At 45.8% G+C, this 16307-nt stretch overlaps 1 protein-coding gene across 1 annotated transcript in view; it reads right to left on the bottom strand.

Annotated features, from left to right (window-relative positions):
- LOC139390535 (glutamate receptor 3-like) overlaps positions 1-16307 on the bottom strand; it is a 277696-nt gene that overhangs the window by 8542 nt on the left and 252847 nt on the right. The window contains exons 13-14 of the mRNA XM_071137711.1: positions 2354-2601; positions 745-859 (exon numbers count right to left, since the gene is read on the bottom strand). Coding sequence (XP_070993812.1) covers positions 745-859; positions 2354-2601 — 363 coding nt within the window. The remainder of the gene's footprint in view (positions 1-744; positions 860-2353; positions 2602-16307) is intronic.

The following is a 16307-nucleotide window of genomic DNA, read 5'->3' as shown; positions in this document are numbered from 1 at the left end:
ACTCAGCTTAGCCTTATCAGTCCATCTCCTTACCAGTCCATCTCCTTTACTATACTTCATGCTACCTCTTAGCCTTACCAGTCCATCTAATTTACTATACTTCATGCTACCTCTTAGCCTTACCAGTCCATCTCCTTCACTATACTTCATGCTACCTCTTAGCCTTACCAGTCCATCTCCTTACCAGTCCATCTCCTTTACTATACTTCATGCTACCTCTTAGCCTTACCAGTCCATCTCCTTTACTATACTTCATGCTACCTCTTAGCCTTACCAGTCCATCTCCTTACCAGTCCATCTCCTTACCAGTCCATCTCCTTACCACTCCATCTCCTTTACTACACTTCATGCTACCTCTTAGCCTTACAAGTCCATCTCCTTTACTATACTTCATGCTACCTCTTAGCCTTACCACTCCATCTCATTTACTACACTTCATGCTACCTCATCTTCCTCTCTGTGTGTTAGCCAAGTAAGGGTTCTTAGTTTGATATTTTGTTCCATAGACTGGTCAGAGTCTGGTAAATGACAGAAAGGCTACCTTTGAGCCTGGTTGGGACTCAACACTTGGTTTTGTTTTGGGTTGGGTTGTACGCTAGCTAACAAAGTACATAAGAAAATCAAAGTGCTATAATATTAATCCAATCAATAATCAATTATTTTTATTATACCTATTGACTATTATTAACAGCCTTGCCGATTACTCTGCAATATTGTACCCGATCTGGTGACATCGAGGCTGACCTTGGAGTCACCTCCTCCGCTGCCGCACTCTCCCTTGTCGTACCACCATTTGTTTTTCAATTTGTCCAACAGGCCCTGCTCATTCAGTTTTAACACTGCCAGGTTAACAGCATTTCTTGAAACGATAAAACATAACTTGTAAGAAAATGCACAGGTCCGTGAGAAATCTAATGCATAGTAGTGGTATAGTAGCAGTATAGTATAGTCATAGTATAGTACAGTAGTATAGTAGTAGTTATAACGATAATGATAATAGTTGATAATGGTAGTTGGACTACCACTAATAGTGCTTATTGTTAATATTAGTATTATCTATTGTGTTTAAGAATTTTAGGAATGTGAGTTAGATAGATCAGTAAGGTTAAGAGGAAGAGCAAAGAAAGTGGTAAATATTGAAAAGGTGGCATGATGAGTTAGGTAGTTTAGAAACTGAAGTGTGCGGGACGGGGACACTAGTCATCATTGAGAAGAAAAGCAACAATAGAAAACACCATGCAAATAACATTCATCACAAGTGACAGTGCAACTTTTAAAGGCTACATGGAAAAACTGTTGAACTGTTAAATTAAAAGTGACAACAACTGTCGGGAAGGACAGCATGCAGGACAGAAGGACAGCACACAGGACAGAAGGACAGCACACAGGGAGGAAGGACAGCACACAGGACAGAAGGACAGCACACAGGAAGGAAGGACAGCACACAGGACAGAAGGACAGCACACAGGACAGAAGGACAGCACACAGGACAGAAGGACAGCACACAGGAAGGAAGGACAGCACACAGGAAGGAAGGACAGCACGCAGGACAGAAGAACAGCACACAGGAAGGAAGGACAGCACACAGGAAGGAAGGACAGCACACAGGACAGAAGGACAGAACGCAGGACAGAAGGACAGCACACAGGAAGGAAGGACAGCACACAGGACAGAAGGACAGCATGCAGGACAGAAGGACAGCACACAGGACAGCACACAGAACAGCACGCAGGACAGAAGGACAGCATGCAGGACAGAAGGATAGGGCAGAAGGACAGCACGCAGGACAGCATGCAGGTCAGAAGGATAGGGCAGAAGGACAGCACGCAGGACAGAAGGACAGCATGCAGGTCAGAAGGACAGGATAAAAGGACAGCACACAGGACAGAAGTACAGGACAGAAGGACAGGACAGAAGGACAGGACAGAGGGACAGGACAGAAGGACAGGACACAGGACAGGACAGAAGGTTAGGACAGAAGGACAGAAGGACAGGACAGAAGGACAGGACAGAAGGACAGGACAGAAAGACAGGCCAGAAGGAAAGATAGAGTAAGAGAGACAAAGGTTAAATGGTTGTTAAACTGTTAAAGTCTTCGCTACACCCTGGAATGGATTCCCCGTTGGTTTAGGAACAACAACATTAACACGTAGATCAACATCCAAAATAACAATTATAAATCAACCTAGATATCCAAGAACAATAAAAGATATGATACCGTTACCTCTTTGCGTCCATTCCAAAACAATAAGGAAGAAGAGAAGAAGAAGAAGAAGAAGGGCCAAACACAAGACATCAGGGTAGGTGGAATTCTATAACAACAAGGAGAATATCGTTATATTATCCCACCCACCTTAATGCTGAGCCTTTGGGCGTGGCCACACCGTATCCTTTAGAGTCGAGGTTTCCGCCCACTTTCATGGTGTCACAGGGTTTCCTCTGCTCTATGTACTCGTTCATGGTGGACTCCAGGAGGAAAGCAAACTTGCCCTTGGACTTTCGTACCCGGGCCACCCCGTCTGGTGTGGTCTTGACAAACACTGACGGTTCGGCCGATTTCATGTATGACCACATTTTCTCATAGACTGCTATTTTGGATCGCTGTTTAGACGGAGAGAGGGAGGGAAAGGGAGAAGAGGAAGCATTGATACATAGTAGTGATGACCCAAATACAAATGTATACACCATTGAGAGAGAGAGAGAGAGAGCGAGAGCGAGAGCGAGAGAGAGAGAGAGAGAGAGAGAGAGAGAGGTGCAGTGAGAGGGAGAGGGAGAGAGAGAGAGAGAGAGAGAGGTGCAGTGAGAGGGAGAGGGAGAGAGAGAGAGAGAGAGAGAGAGGGAGAGGTGCAGTGAGAGGGAGAGGGAGAGAGATAGAGGACCCTGAACAATGAGAGAAACAGGAAGGAGTGATATGCACAGAAACAAGAACCTTGCTATAGTACATTTCTGGCTCCCCTCTCTCCACTGGGATTCTTTGCCTGGCCGGTTCCCCTCTCTCCACTGGGATTCTCTGCCTCTGACCCTATTACAGGGGCTGAGTCACTGGCTTACTTGTGCTCTTCCATGCCGTCCCTAGGAGGGATGCGTCACTTGAGTGGGTTGAGACACAGATGTGATCTTCCTGTCCAGTATTGCGCCTCCTCAGGCTCGCACGGTGAAGGAGATCTTCGTGGGATATAATCAGCCTTGCCTCAGGGTAGTAAGTTAGGGGTCTGTTGATATCCCTCTAGTTTTCTGGGGGCTGTGCTTTGGCAAAGTGGATGGGGTTATATCTTGCCTGGTTGGCACTGTCCGAGGGTATCTTCGGACGGGGCCACAGTGTCCCCCGACCCACCTCTGTCTCAGTCTCCAGTATCTACTCTGCAACAGTCTATGTGCTGGTGGGCTAGGGTCAGTCCCTCTAATTCTCTCTCTCCCTCCCCTCCCGGTGAATCTGATCCCTGGGGTCATGCCTCAGGACTACCTGGCCCCAGTCCACCTGGTTGTGCTGCTGCTCCAGTTTCAACTGTTCTGCCTGCGGTTAGGGAACCCTGACCTGTTCACCCAACCTACTACCTTGTCCTGGACCTGCTGTTTTCGACACTTTCTCTCTCTCTACCGCACCTGCTGTCTTGACCTCTGAATGCTCGGCTTTGAAAAGCCAACTGACGTTTACTCCTGATGTACTGACCCGTTGCACCCTTTAATTAAACCCACTGTGATTATTATTATTTGACCCTGCTGGTCATCTACGAATGTTTAAACATCTTGAATAACAATCTAACAATGTTCTGTTATAATCTCCATGCGGCACAGCCAGCAGACGACTGGTCGCCATTCAGAGCCTGGCTCCTCTCTAGGTTTTTTACTAGGTTCCTGCCTTTCGAGGGAGTTTTTCACATCACTGTACTTCTACATCTGCATTGCTTGCTGTTTGTGGTTTTAGGCTGGGTTTCTGTACAAGCACTTTGTGACATCAGCTGATGTAAAAACGGGTTTATAAATGCATGTGATTGAGGTGAGAACCTTGCTAGAGTAACATCAGGAGGGGACATAGATGAGAGTTTCCCAGTACGGTGCCTGGGGTTAGGCTTAGTGTGCCTGCCATACAACCTGTAGGAGTGAAGAGAGGACTTCCAGCCATCTATAACAAGCAACTATTTAATTATTCAATGCCGCTGGGTTCATTTGGCAACACAGTTTCAAACTCCAGACTTCTGAACCCTGGTCTGGGCCAAAGCAGAGACAGGTGATGGTGTGTGTAGAGTGGATACTCTCACAAGTACACCGCAGGTTACATTTAGGAGGGTTAGAGCTATCTGGGATCCTTGGGATTTGCCTACCTCCTAAACCCTAAACTTAACCCCTACCCTTACCTTAACCGTAACCCTTCTCTAACTTAACATTAACCATAACCCTTATCTAACTTAACCTTAACCCTTCAACATTTTAAAATGTAAACTTCAATGGAGTAGGGACGTCCCAAAGATAGCAATTTAGGAGCTAGAGTTTTACAAGGAAGTGGGCCAGTTGCCAATAGCCTACGTGTTCCGAGTATGAACAAGATGTTGATATGGCAACACCAATCAGAGGCATTATTCCAGTGGTGTCAAGGATCCCATTGTATGGGCTTCCCCAGAAGGTTCAGTTTAGGTTCAAATACTGAAACAGTCAAGGACTTCATTTTGCCAGATCAAAGATTTGAAGAGCATAAGATGTCGTGTATTACTAACTGAAGCAGACATTTGTGGTAAGGCAGCACTTAGGTATAACAGTCATATTTCATAAGAAGTCTTGAAGTTAAATGAATCCTGAATAGTGTCAAGGGAGCCAAATACACTGTTAGTGAAGGACACTCTCAGAGTTCTCAAGCAGAGTAAACAACACACCAACTCCACTAGGTAAGTAACAAATAGAGGCTGTGGAAAATGCAACAACAACAACAACAGCACACGCACACGCACTCACACACACACACACACAGAGCCCTGTGGCTTTGTGAGCAGAGTGGGACTTGTCCATTCTAAACATCGGATAGACCCATCAATGTCCCTAATTAATATACTGCCACTCTCTGACTGTAATGGATATTGCCTCCGACACATCACTGTTAACAAACAAAAGCATTAACCTTCACTTAACGGAGGGCCCTACAATACAACCTGTTATGAGTCATCCATCATGTCACATCAGACCAGAGGGGTGAGGATCTTAACGGAGGGCCCTACAGTAGTTGGCTCAGTGTCTTCCAATACAACCTGTTATGAGTCATCCATCATGTCACATCAGACCAGAGGGGTGAGGATCTTAACGGAGGGCCCTACAGTAGTTGGCTCAGTGTGTTCCAATACAACCTGTTATGAGTCATCCATCATGTCACATCAGACCAGAGGGGTGAGGATCTTAACGGAGGGCCCTACAGTAGTTGGCTCAGTGTGTTGCAATACAACCTGTTAATGAGTCATCCATCATGTCACATCAGACCAGAGGGGTGAGGATCTTAACGGAGGGCCCTACAGTAGTTGGCTCAGTGTGTTCCAATACAACCTGTTATGAGTCATCCATCATGTCACATCAGACCGGAGGGGTGAGGATCTTAACGAAGGGCCCTACAGTAGTTGGCTCAGTGTCTTCCAATACAACCTGTTATGAGTCATCCATCATGTCACATCAGACCGGAGCGGTGAGGATCTTAACGGAGGGCCCTACAGTAGTTGGCTCAGTGTCTTCCAATACAACCTGTTATGAGTCATCCATCATGTCACATCAGACCGGAGGGGTGAGGATCTTAACGAAGGGCCCTACAGTAGTTGGCTCAGTGTGTTCCAATACAACCTGTTATGAGTCATCCATCATGTCACATCAGACCAGAGGGGTCACATCAGTAGTTGGCTCAGTGTGTTCCAGGTTATGAGTCATCCATCATGTCACATCAGACCAGAGGGGTGAGGATCTTAACGGAGGGCCCTACAGTAGTTGGCTCAGTGTGTTCCAATACAACCTGTTATGAGTCATCCATCATGTCACATCAGACCAGAGGGGTGAGGATCTTAACGGAGGGCCCTACAGTAGTTGGCTCAGTGTGTTCCAATACAACCTGTTATGAGTCATCCATCATGTCACATCAGACCGGAGGGGTGAGGATCTTAACGGAGGGCCCTACAGTAGTTGGCTCAGTGTGTTCCAATACAACCTGTTATGAGTCATCCATCATGTCACATCAGACCGGAGGGGTGAGGATCTTAACGGAGGGCCCTACAGTAGTTGGCTCAGTGTGTTCCAATACAACCTGTTATGAGTCATCCATCATGTCACATCAGACCAGAGGGGTGAGGATCTTAACGGAGGGCCCTACAGTAGTTGGCTCAGTGTGTTCCAATACAACCTGTTATGAGTCATCCATCATGTCACATCAGACCAGAGGGGTGAGGATCTTAACGGAGGGCCCTACAGTAGTTGGCTCAGTGTGTTCCAATACAACCTGTTATGAGTCATCCATCATGTCACATCAGACCAGAGGGGTGAGGATCTTAACGGAGGGCCCTACAGTAGTTGGCTCAGTGTGTTCCAATACAACCTGTTATGAGTCATCCATCATGTCACATCAGACCAGAGGGGTGAGGATCTTAACGGAGGGCCTACAGTAGTTGGCTCAGTGTGTTCCAATACAACCTGTTATGAGTCATCCATCATGTCACATCAGACCGGAGGGGTGAGGATCTTAACGAAGGGCCTACAGTAGTTGGCTCAGTGTGTTCCAATACAACCTGTTATGAGTCATCCATCATGTCACATCAGACCGGAGGGGTGAGGATCTTAACGAAGGGCCTACAGTAGTTGGCTCAGTGTGTTCCAATACAACCTGTTATGAGTCATCCATCATGTCACATCAGACCAGAGGGGTGAGGATCTTAACGGAGGGCCCTACAGTAGTTGGCTCAGTGTCTTCCAATACAACCTGTTATGAGTCATCCATCATGTCACATCAGACCAGAGGGGTGAGGATCTTAACGGAGGGCCCTACAGTAGTTGGCTCAGTGTCTTCCAATACAATCTGTTATGAGTCATCCATCATGTCACATCAGACCGGAGGGGTGAGGATCTTAACGAAGGGCCCTACAGTAGTTGGCTCAGTGTGTTCCAGTACAACCTGTTATGAGTCATCCATCATGTCACATCAGACCAGAGGGGTGAGGATCTTAACGGAGGGCCCTACAGTAGTTGGCTCAGTGTGTTCCAATACAACCTGTTATGAGTCATCCATCATGTCACATCAGACCAGAGGGGTGAGGATCTTAACGAAGGGCCCTACAGTAGTTGGCTCAGTGTGTTCCAATACAACCTGTTATGAGTCATCCATCATGTCACATCAGACCAGAGGGGTGAGGATCTTAACGGAGGGCCCTACAGTAGTTGGCTCAGTGTGTTCCAATACAACCTGTTATGAGTCATCCATCATGTCACATCAGACCGGAGGGGTGAGGATCTTAACGGAGGGCCTACAGTAGTTGGCTCAGTGTGTTCCAATACAACCTGTTATGAGTCATCCATCATGTCACATCAGACCGGAGGGGTGAGGATCTTAACGGAGGGCCCTACAGTAGTTGGCTCAGTGTCTTCCAATACAACCTGTTATGAGTCATCCATCATGTCACATCAGACCAGAGGGGTGAGGATCTTAACGAAGGGCCCTACAGTAGTTGGCTCAGTGTGTTCCAATACAACCTGTTATGAGTCATCCATCATGTCACATCAGACCGGAGGGGTGAGGATCTTAACGGAGGGCCCTACAGTAGTTGGCTCAGTGTCTTCCAATACAACCTGTTATGAGTCATCCATCATGTCACATCAGACCGGAGGGGTGAGGATCTTAACGGAGGGCCCTACAGTAGTTGGCTCAGTGTGTTCCAATACAACCTGTTATGAGTCATCCATCATGTCACATCAGACCGGAGGGGTGAGGATCTTAACGGAGGGCCCTACAGTAGTTGGCTCAGTGTCTTCCAATACAACCTGTTATGAGTCATCCATCATGTCACATCAGACCAGAGGGGTGAGGATCAGACCAGAGGGGTGACGACCAGACCAGAGAGGTGAGAATCAGACCAGAGGGGTGAGGATCAGACCGGAGGGGTGAGGATCAGGCCAGAGGGGTGCAGATCAGACCAGAGGGGTGAGGATCAGACCAGAGGGGTGAGGATCAGACCAGAGGGGTGAGGATCAGACCAGAGAGGTGAGGATCAGACCAGAGGGGTGAGGATCAGACCAGAGGGGTGAGAATCAGACCAGAGCGGTGCAGATCAGACCAGAGGGGTGAGGATCAGACCAGAGAGGTGAGGATCAGACCAGAGGGGTGAGGATCAGACCAGAGAGGTGAGGATCAGACCAGAGGGGTGAGGATCAGACCAGAGGGGTGAGAATCAGACCAGAGCGGTGCAGATCAGACCAGAGGGGTGAGGATCAGACCAGAGAGGTGCAGATCAGACCAGAGGGGTGAGGATCAGAACAGAGGGGTGAGGATCAGACCAGACAACAACATAATACAACATTAGAAGTCAACATGATGAATGAATACATTTCCCTGTCTCCACCTTTATGAAAAAAAGCTTGTGAGGTGCTCCCTGTTCTATGGGAATGCTAATATGGGTTAAAGTTAGTAATATAAATCAGTGGCATAGGATTTGTGTTGTTTTGTGTAGACAATATAATTTATTGTGTGCTCATAATCTGCATGAGCTAAAACATAGTTGGAAGGACATTATCGGTTGGTTTGAAGAACAACTTCTGGAAAGACTGAGTGGTACTGATCTGCCTGGCAGTTAACAGAGAAACAGAAGGCTAACAGTGTGTTTCTGTCAGAACGTGCATGTGTGTGTGAGCAAGTGTGTGTGTGTGTGTGAGCAAGTGTGTGTGTATGAATGGCGCCGTAGGGGATTTCTGATGTTCTACGGGCTCCTAACCAACTGTGTTATTTGGTTCGTTTTTTCAAATTGTATGTAACTTATTTTGTAACTTACTTTGTACATGATGTTGCTGTTAATTTCTTCTATGGCCCGAAAATAACTTCTGGACATCAAATCAGCAATTACTCACCTTGAACTGGACAAAGATTTTGTTCTATAATGAATCTGACACGAAGGATATATCGCTTTCTCTGGAACCCGGGCCACAATCCCCGTCATTTGGTTGAAGAAAAGACAGAGAGAAAGGGCTACCTTCTGAGAATTCATAGGTGAGTCGGTAAACCAGCACTACCATCTGTTCTATTGGCGAACGTCTATTGGCCATCACTGGAGAATAAACGGGATGATCTACGATCAAGACTATCCTACCAACGGGAAATTAAAAACAGTAATATCATGTTTCACAGAGTCGTGGATGAATGACGACATGGATAATATAGAGTTGGCGGGAATATTCCATGCATCGGCAGGACAAAGAAGCTACGTCTGGTAAGAGGAGGGGTGGGGGTGTGTGTCTATTTGTCAATAACAGCTGGTGCGCAATGTCTAATATTCAATATGTCTTGAGGTATTGCTTGCCTGAGGTAGAGTACCTTGTGATAAACTAAAGCAGGAAGTACTAGTGACTTCCCCCAATAGTGGTCAGATGTAATAGATGCTACGCTACGGGACTGTTTTGCTAGCATAGACTTGAATATGTTCCGGGATTCATCCAATGACCTTGAGGAATATATCACCTCAGTTATTGGCTTCATCAATAAGTGCATCGAAGTCGTCGTCCCCACAGTGACCTTATGCACATATCCCAACCAGAAGCCATGGATTTCAGGCAACATCCGCATCCAGCTAATTGCAAGAGCTGCTGCTTTCAAGGAGCGGGACACTAATCCGGACGCCTATAAGAAATCCCGCTATGCCCTCAGACGAACCATCAAACAAGCAAAGAGTCAATACAGGATTAAGATTGAATCCTACTACTCCGGCTCTGACACTCGTCAGATGTGGCAGGGCTTGATAACTATTACGGACTACAAAGAGAAACGCAGCCGCAAGCTGCCCAGTGACGCGAGCCTACCAGACAGGCTAAATGCCTTTTATTATCACTTCGAGGAAAGCAACACTGAATCATGCATGAGAGCACCAGCTGTTCCGTACAACTGTGTGATAAAGCTCATGGTAGCCGATGTGAGCAAGACCTTTAAACAGGTCAACATTCACAAACCCGCGGGGCCAGATGGATTACCAGGATATGTAAACAAAGCACGCATGGACCAACTGGCAAGTGTCTTCACTGACAGTTTCAACCTCTCCCTGACCAAGTCTGTAATACCTACATGTTTCAAGCCGACCACCATAGTCCCTGTGCCCAAGGAAGCGAAGGTAACCTGCCTAAATGATTTATGCCCCATAGCACTCACGCTGGAAGCCATGAAGTGCTTTGAAAGGCTAGTCATGGCTCACATCAACAGCATCATCTCGGATACTCTAGACCCACTCCAAATCGCATACCGCCTCAACAGATCCACCGATGTTCGCACTCCACACTGCCCTTTCCTACCTGGACAAAGGGAACACCTGGACAAAAGTCAATGAATGCTTTCAAGGACAGCTTTTTTCCATCTACGTAACATTGCAAAAATCAGAAACTTTCTGTCCAAAAATGATGCAGAAAAATTAATCCATGCTTTTAGATTAGACTACTTCAATGCTCTACTTTCCGGCTACCTGGATAAAGCACTAAATAAACTTCAGTTAGTGCTAAATACGGCTGCTAGAATCCTGACTAGAACCCCAAAATTTGATCATATTACTCCAGTGCTAGCCTCCCTACACTGGCTTCCTGTCAAGGCAAGGGCTGATTTCAAGGTTTTACTGCTAACCTACAAAGCATTACATGGGCTTGCTCCTACCTATCTCTCTGATTTGGTCCTGCCGTACATACCTACACGTACGCTACGGTCACAAGACGCAGGCCTCCTAATTGTCCCTAGAATTTCTAAGCAAACAGCTGGAGGCAGGGCTTTCTCCTATAGAGCTCCATTTTTATGGAATGGTCTGCCTACCCACGTGAGAGACGCAAACTCGGTCTCAACCTTTAAGTCTTTACTGAAGACTCATCTCTTCAGTAGGTCCTATGATTGAGTGTAGTCTGGCCCAGGAGTGTGAAGATGAACGGAAAGGCTCTGGAGCAACGAACCGCCCTTGCTGTCTCTGCCTGGCCGGTTCCCCTCTTTCCACTGGGATTCTCTGCCTCTAACCCTATTACAGGGGCTGAGTCACTGGCTTACTGGGGCTCTTTCATACCGTCCCTAGGAGGGGTGCGTCACTTGAGTGGGTTGAGTCACTGATGTGATCTTCCTATCTGGGTTTGGGCCCCCCCTTGGGTTGTGCCGTGGCGGAGAGGGTTGGAGTCCTCGGATGGAGCCACAGTGTCTCCTGACCCCTCCTGTCTCACCCTAGGGGGGCTAGGGTCAGTTTGTTATATCTGGAGTACTTCTCATGTCCTATCCGGTGTCCTGTGTGAATTTAAGTATGCTCTCTCTAATTCTCTCTTTCTCTCTTTCTTTCTCTCTCTCGGAGGACCTGAGCCCTAGGACCATCCCTCAGGACTACCTGACATGATGACTCCTTGCTGTCCCCAGTCCACCTGGCCGTGCTGCTGCTCCAGTTTCAACTGTTCTGCCTGTGATTATTATTATTTGACCATGGTGGTCATTTGTGAACATTTTAACATCTTGGCCATGTTCTGTTACAATCTCCACCCGGCACAGCCAGAAGAGGACTGGCCACCCCACATAGCCTGGTTCCTCTCTAGGTTTCTTCCTAGGTTTTCGCCTTTCTAGGGAGTTTTTCCTAGCCACCATGCTTCTACACCTGCATTGCTTGCTGTTTGGGGTTTTAGGCTGGGTTTCTGTACAGCACTTTGAGATATCAGCTGATGTACGAAGGGCTATATAAATAAATTGGATTTGATTTGACTACAACTCTGTGTTCAACACCATAGTGTCCACAAAGCTCATCTCTAAGCTAAGGACCTAAACACCTCCCTCTGCAACTGGATCCTAGACTTCCTGATGTGCCGCCCCCAGGGGTGCCTGCTTAGTTCCCTCCTGTTCTCCATGTTCACTCACAACTGCATGGCCAAACATGACTCCAACACCATCATTAAGTTTGCTGATGACACAGTGGTAGGACTGATTACAGACAATTATGAGACAGCCAATAGGGAGGAGTTCAGAGACCTGGCAGTGTGGTTCCAGGACAACAACCTCTCCCTCTCTCTTTACAAACATATCTCCATCATCTCACTACAGACACATCTGTATCCAGTAACAGTCATCTTGCTGATCTGACATAGCCTCTGGGAAGAGGATAGAATGACTTCAATTGAGGGATGGAGGGAGAAGGGTTGTGTGGAGGGAGGAAGGAATTGATGGAGAGAGGAAGGGATGGATGGAGGGTTGGAGGGAGGGAGGGAGGAAAGGATTTGTGGATGAATGGAGGGAGGAAGGGATGTGTGGAGGGATGGAGGGAGGACGGGATGGATGTAGGAAGGAATGGATGGAGGGTTGGAGGGACGAAAGGATGATGGAGGGATTAGGGATGAAGGGATGGATAGAGTGTTGGAGGGAGGAAGAAATGTGTGGAGGGATAGAGGGCGTAAGGGATGTGTGGCGGGATTAGGGATGAAGGGATTGTTGGCGGGATGGAGGAAAAAGGGATGTGTGGAGGGATGGATGGAGGGTTGGAGAGAGGTAGGAAGGGATGTGTGGAGGGATGGATAGAGGGTTGGAGAGAGGTAGGAAGGGATGTGTGGAGGGATTGAGGGAGGAAGGGATGTGTGGAGGGATGGATGGAGGGTTGGAGAGAGGTAGGAAGGGATGTGTGGAGGGATGGATAGAGGGTTGGAGAGAGGTAGGAAGGGATGTGTGGAGGGATTGAGGGAGGAAGGGATGTGTGGAGGGATGATGGAGGGTTGGAGAGAGGTAGGAAGGGATGTGTGGAGGGATAGAGGGAAAAAGGGATGTGTGGAGGGATGGATGGAGGAAGGGATGGATGGAAGGAGGGATTTAGGAAGGAAGGAAGGGATGTTTGGAGGGAGGAAGGGATGGATGGAAGGAGGGATGAGGAAAAGCTATCTGCAGTGCTCAGAAATGGATGTTGGTCAAGCTTCTACTTGCAGCAAGATTAGTCAGACACTTACACACCCTCCCCCACCCACTCACTCACTCACTCACTCACTCACTCACTCACTCACTCACTCACTCACTCACTCTTCCTCATTGCCTTGTGGGCTGGCCTGTCTCTCTCTACGGTCTGTTAGGCCACATACTATTGAGGACTGATGCAATGAAAAGAACACAACTAAGGCAACGTGTATGTGTGTGTGTGTGTGTGTGTGTGTGTGTGTGTGTGGATCATTTGTAAAAAAAAAAAAATATCCTTTGAAGCTTTGCCACAGAAAAGTCAATTTTCAAGCTGAATGTTGGTTGTTGTTTAAAAACCAAAGCCATTAAAAAACATCTAGGAGAGGACATTTGATTAAAGTGCAGAGTCAAAATAAATGTCCCTCTTCATTCTAAACAGCCACTTAATCTGTATCGATTCTGAGTTAGGTTAGACAGCGTTTCCACGGGTACATCTTAAATAGCACCCTATTCCCTATTTAGGCCCACAGGACCTGGTGACAAGTAGTGCACTATATAGTGAAAAGGTTGACATTTGGGATGCACTTCCTGTCACTGGCCTTTGAACTGGTTCTATTTCATTCTCTTGCATAGTTGCTTTCATCATGGACTCGACCCACATAGTGAAAACTTAATGTAGTTCTATTCAAAACTCTACCCACACAGTGAACACTTAGTTCTATTTAAAACTCTACCCAACCAGTGAACACTTAGTTCTATTTAAAACTCTACCCAACCAGTGAACACTTAGTTCTATTTAAAACTCTACCCAACCAGTGAACACTTAGTTCTATTTAAAACTCTACCTACACAGTGAACACTTAGTTCTATTCAAAACTCTACCCAACCAGTGAACACTTAGTTATATTTAAAACTCTACCCAACCAGTGAACACTTAGTTCTATTTAAAACTTTACCTACACAGTGAACACTTAGTTCTATTCAAAACTCTACCCACAGTGAACACTTAGTTCTATTTAAAACTCTACCTACACAGTGAACACTTAGTTCTATTTAAAACTCTACCCAGAGTGAATACTTAGTTCTATTCAAAACTCTACCCAACCAGTGAACACTTAGTTATATTTAAAACTCTACCCAACCAGTGAACACTTAGTTCTATTTAAAACTCTACCCAACCAGTGAACACTTAGTTCTATTTAAAACTTTACCTACACAGTGAACACTTAGTTCTATTTAAAACTCTACCTACACAGTGAACACTTAGTTCTATTTAAAACTCTACCCAGAGTGAATACTTAGTTCTATTTAAAACTCTACCCAGAGTGAACACTTAGTTCTATTCAAAACTCTACGCAACCAGTGAACACTTAGTTCTATTTAAAACTCTACCCAGAGTGAATACTTAGCTCTATTTAAAACTCTACCCAGAGTGAACACTTAGTTCTATTTAAAACTCCACCCACAGAGTGAACACTTAGTTCTATTTAAAACTCTAACCACACAGTGAACACTTAGTTCTATTCAAAACTCTACCCAACCAGTGAACACTTAGTTATATTTAAAACTCCACCCAGAGTGAACACTTAGTTCTATTTAAAACTACCCAGAGTGAACACTTAGTTCTATTTAAAACTCCACCCACACAGTGAACACTTAGTTCTCCTACCTGCATCATACTTTCAATTCCTTTTAGGGCATTTGTGTCATTCTTTCATTATTCAATAGTGCTAGGCAGGACTACCTGTATATATTTCATTATTCAATAGTGCTAGGCAGGACTACCTGTATATATTTCATTATTCAATAGTGCTAGGCAGGACTACCTGTATATATTTCATTATTCAATAGTGCTAGGCAAGACTACCTGTATCTCTCAAGTATGCAGCAATGGAATTTGGGAGTCTAGGAAGCTTTACTTTGTAATTGAAGTGCACCACTGAAGGTCCAGAATACCAATTGGGATGTTCAGTGTAGGAATCCAATATCTCTCTCTCTCTCTCTCTCTCTCTCTCTCTCTCTGTCTGTCTGAAGTTAGACAGGACCCTCTGAGAGCCCGTCTTCCTTGGAGGTTATCTCTATCTCACACCAAGCCTGGCATTGCTTCTGTCAGGCTCTCCCTATATGCAACAAGCCTGTAATCTCTGTTGTAGGAGCTTCCCCTTCCCTTTCCCAGCGTCATACCCAAACACACACTGACAAGAGCTGGGGGACTGGTGTTTATTGATGAGCAATGGATTGCAGTGGGCTACAGTCCAACCTTGTGTAGTTCTTTGCTTTAGAGTCTCTCTATCTGGTTCAGGATATCTCTTTCTTCTCTTCCTCCTGTCCTTCCTCTCTCTCTCTTCCCCCTGTCCTCAACATCCCCACTAAGGTTCTGGCCACTCTGCCCAGTCTGGGTGAAAACGCGCTTTGGTGATGAAAATACACTTCCTTATGTTACAAAAATGCATTTTAACAAGACAAATATGATTATTTATGTTCTGAATCGTTAAGTGGAGTCTTTCTCTATCAATCACACTAGATTCAAAAAGATTTTGTAAACTGATACATCCAAGCGGTGCGGGTTTCTCGCCCCAACTTTTGAGGATTTGAGGATGTTGTGGTCGTCGTCTTCAAAGTTGTTAGCAGGACAAATTGAAATAAATGTAAAAGGACATGAAAATATAAAGCTTGCGGGCCAGGAATTTCGCATTAATATGAAAAGCAAATACTAAAATATGAAAATACTAGAAGTCATGTCTCAAAATTGATATCTATCTATTGTTTTATGTCTTCCGGATTCTAGAAGAAAGATTTCAGTGGTGAGCTGTCAGCTAGCGTTACATCTGAAAGAGCATCCAGCCTAGCTGATGTTATAGAGAGCTACAGTAGTAGTGGTAGTATTTCATTGTGGTGAGCTGTCAGCTAGCGTTACATCTGGAACAGCCTAGCTGATGTTATAGAGAGCTACAGTAGAAGTGGTAATATTTCATTGTGGATATACAGTGACTTCAGGAAGTATTCACAACCCTTGACATATTCAACGCTTTGTGTTATAGCCTGAATTCCAAATCGATTAAAATCGATTTATTTCTCTCACCCATCTACACACAATACCCTAAAATAACAAAGTGTTAAAACATGTTTTTAGGCTTCTTTGCAAATGTATTGAAAATAAAATACAACAATATCGCATTTACATCAAGCTCAGTCAAGTTGGTTGGTGATCATTGCT

The sequence above is a fragment of the Oncorhynchus clarkii genome, chromosome 31 (assembly GCF_045791955.1).
Source record: "Oncorhynchus clarkii lewisi isolate Uvic-CL-2024 chromosome 31, UVic_Ocla_1.0, whole genome shotgun sequence".
NCBI classification, from domain to species: Eukaryota; Metazoa; Chordata; class Actinopteri; order Salmoniformes; family Salmonidae; genus Oncorhynchus; species Oncorhynchus clarkii.
This window is presented reverse-complemented; position numbering and strand designations above follow the sequence as displayed.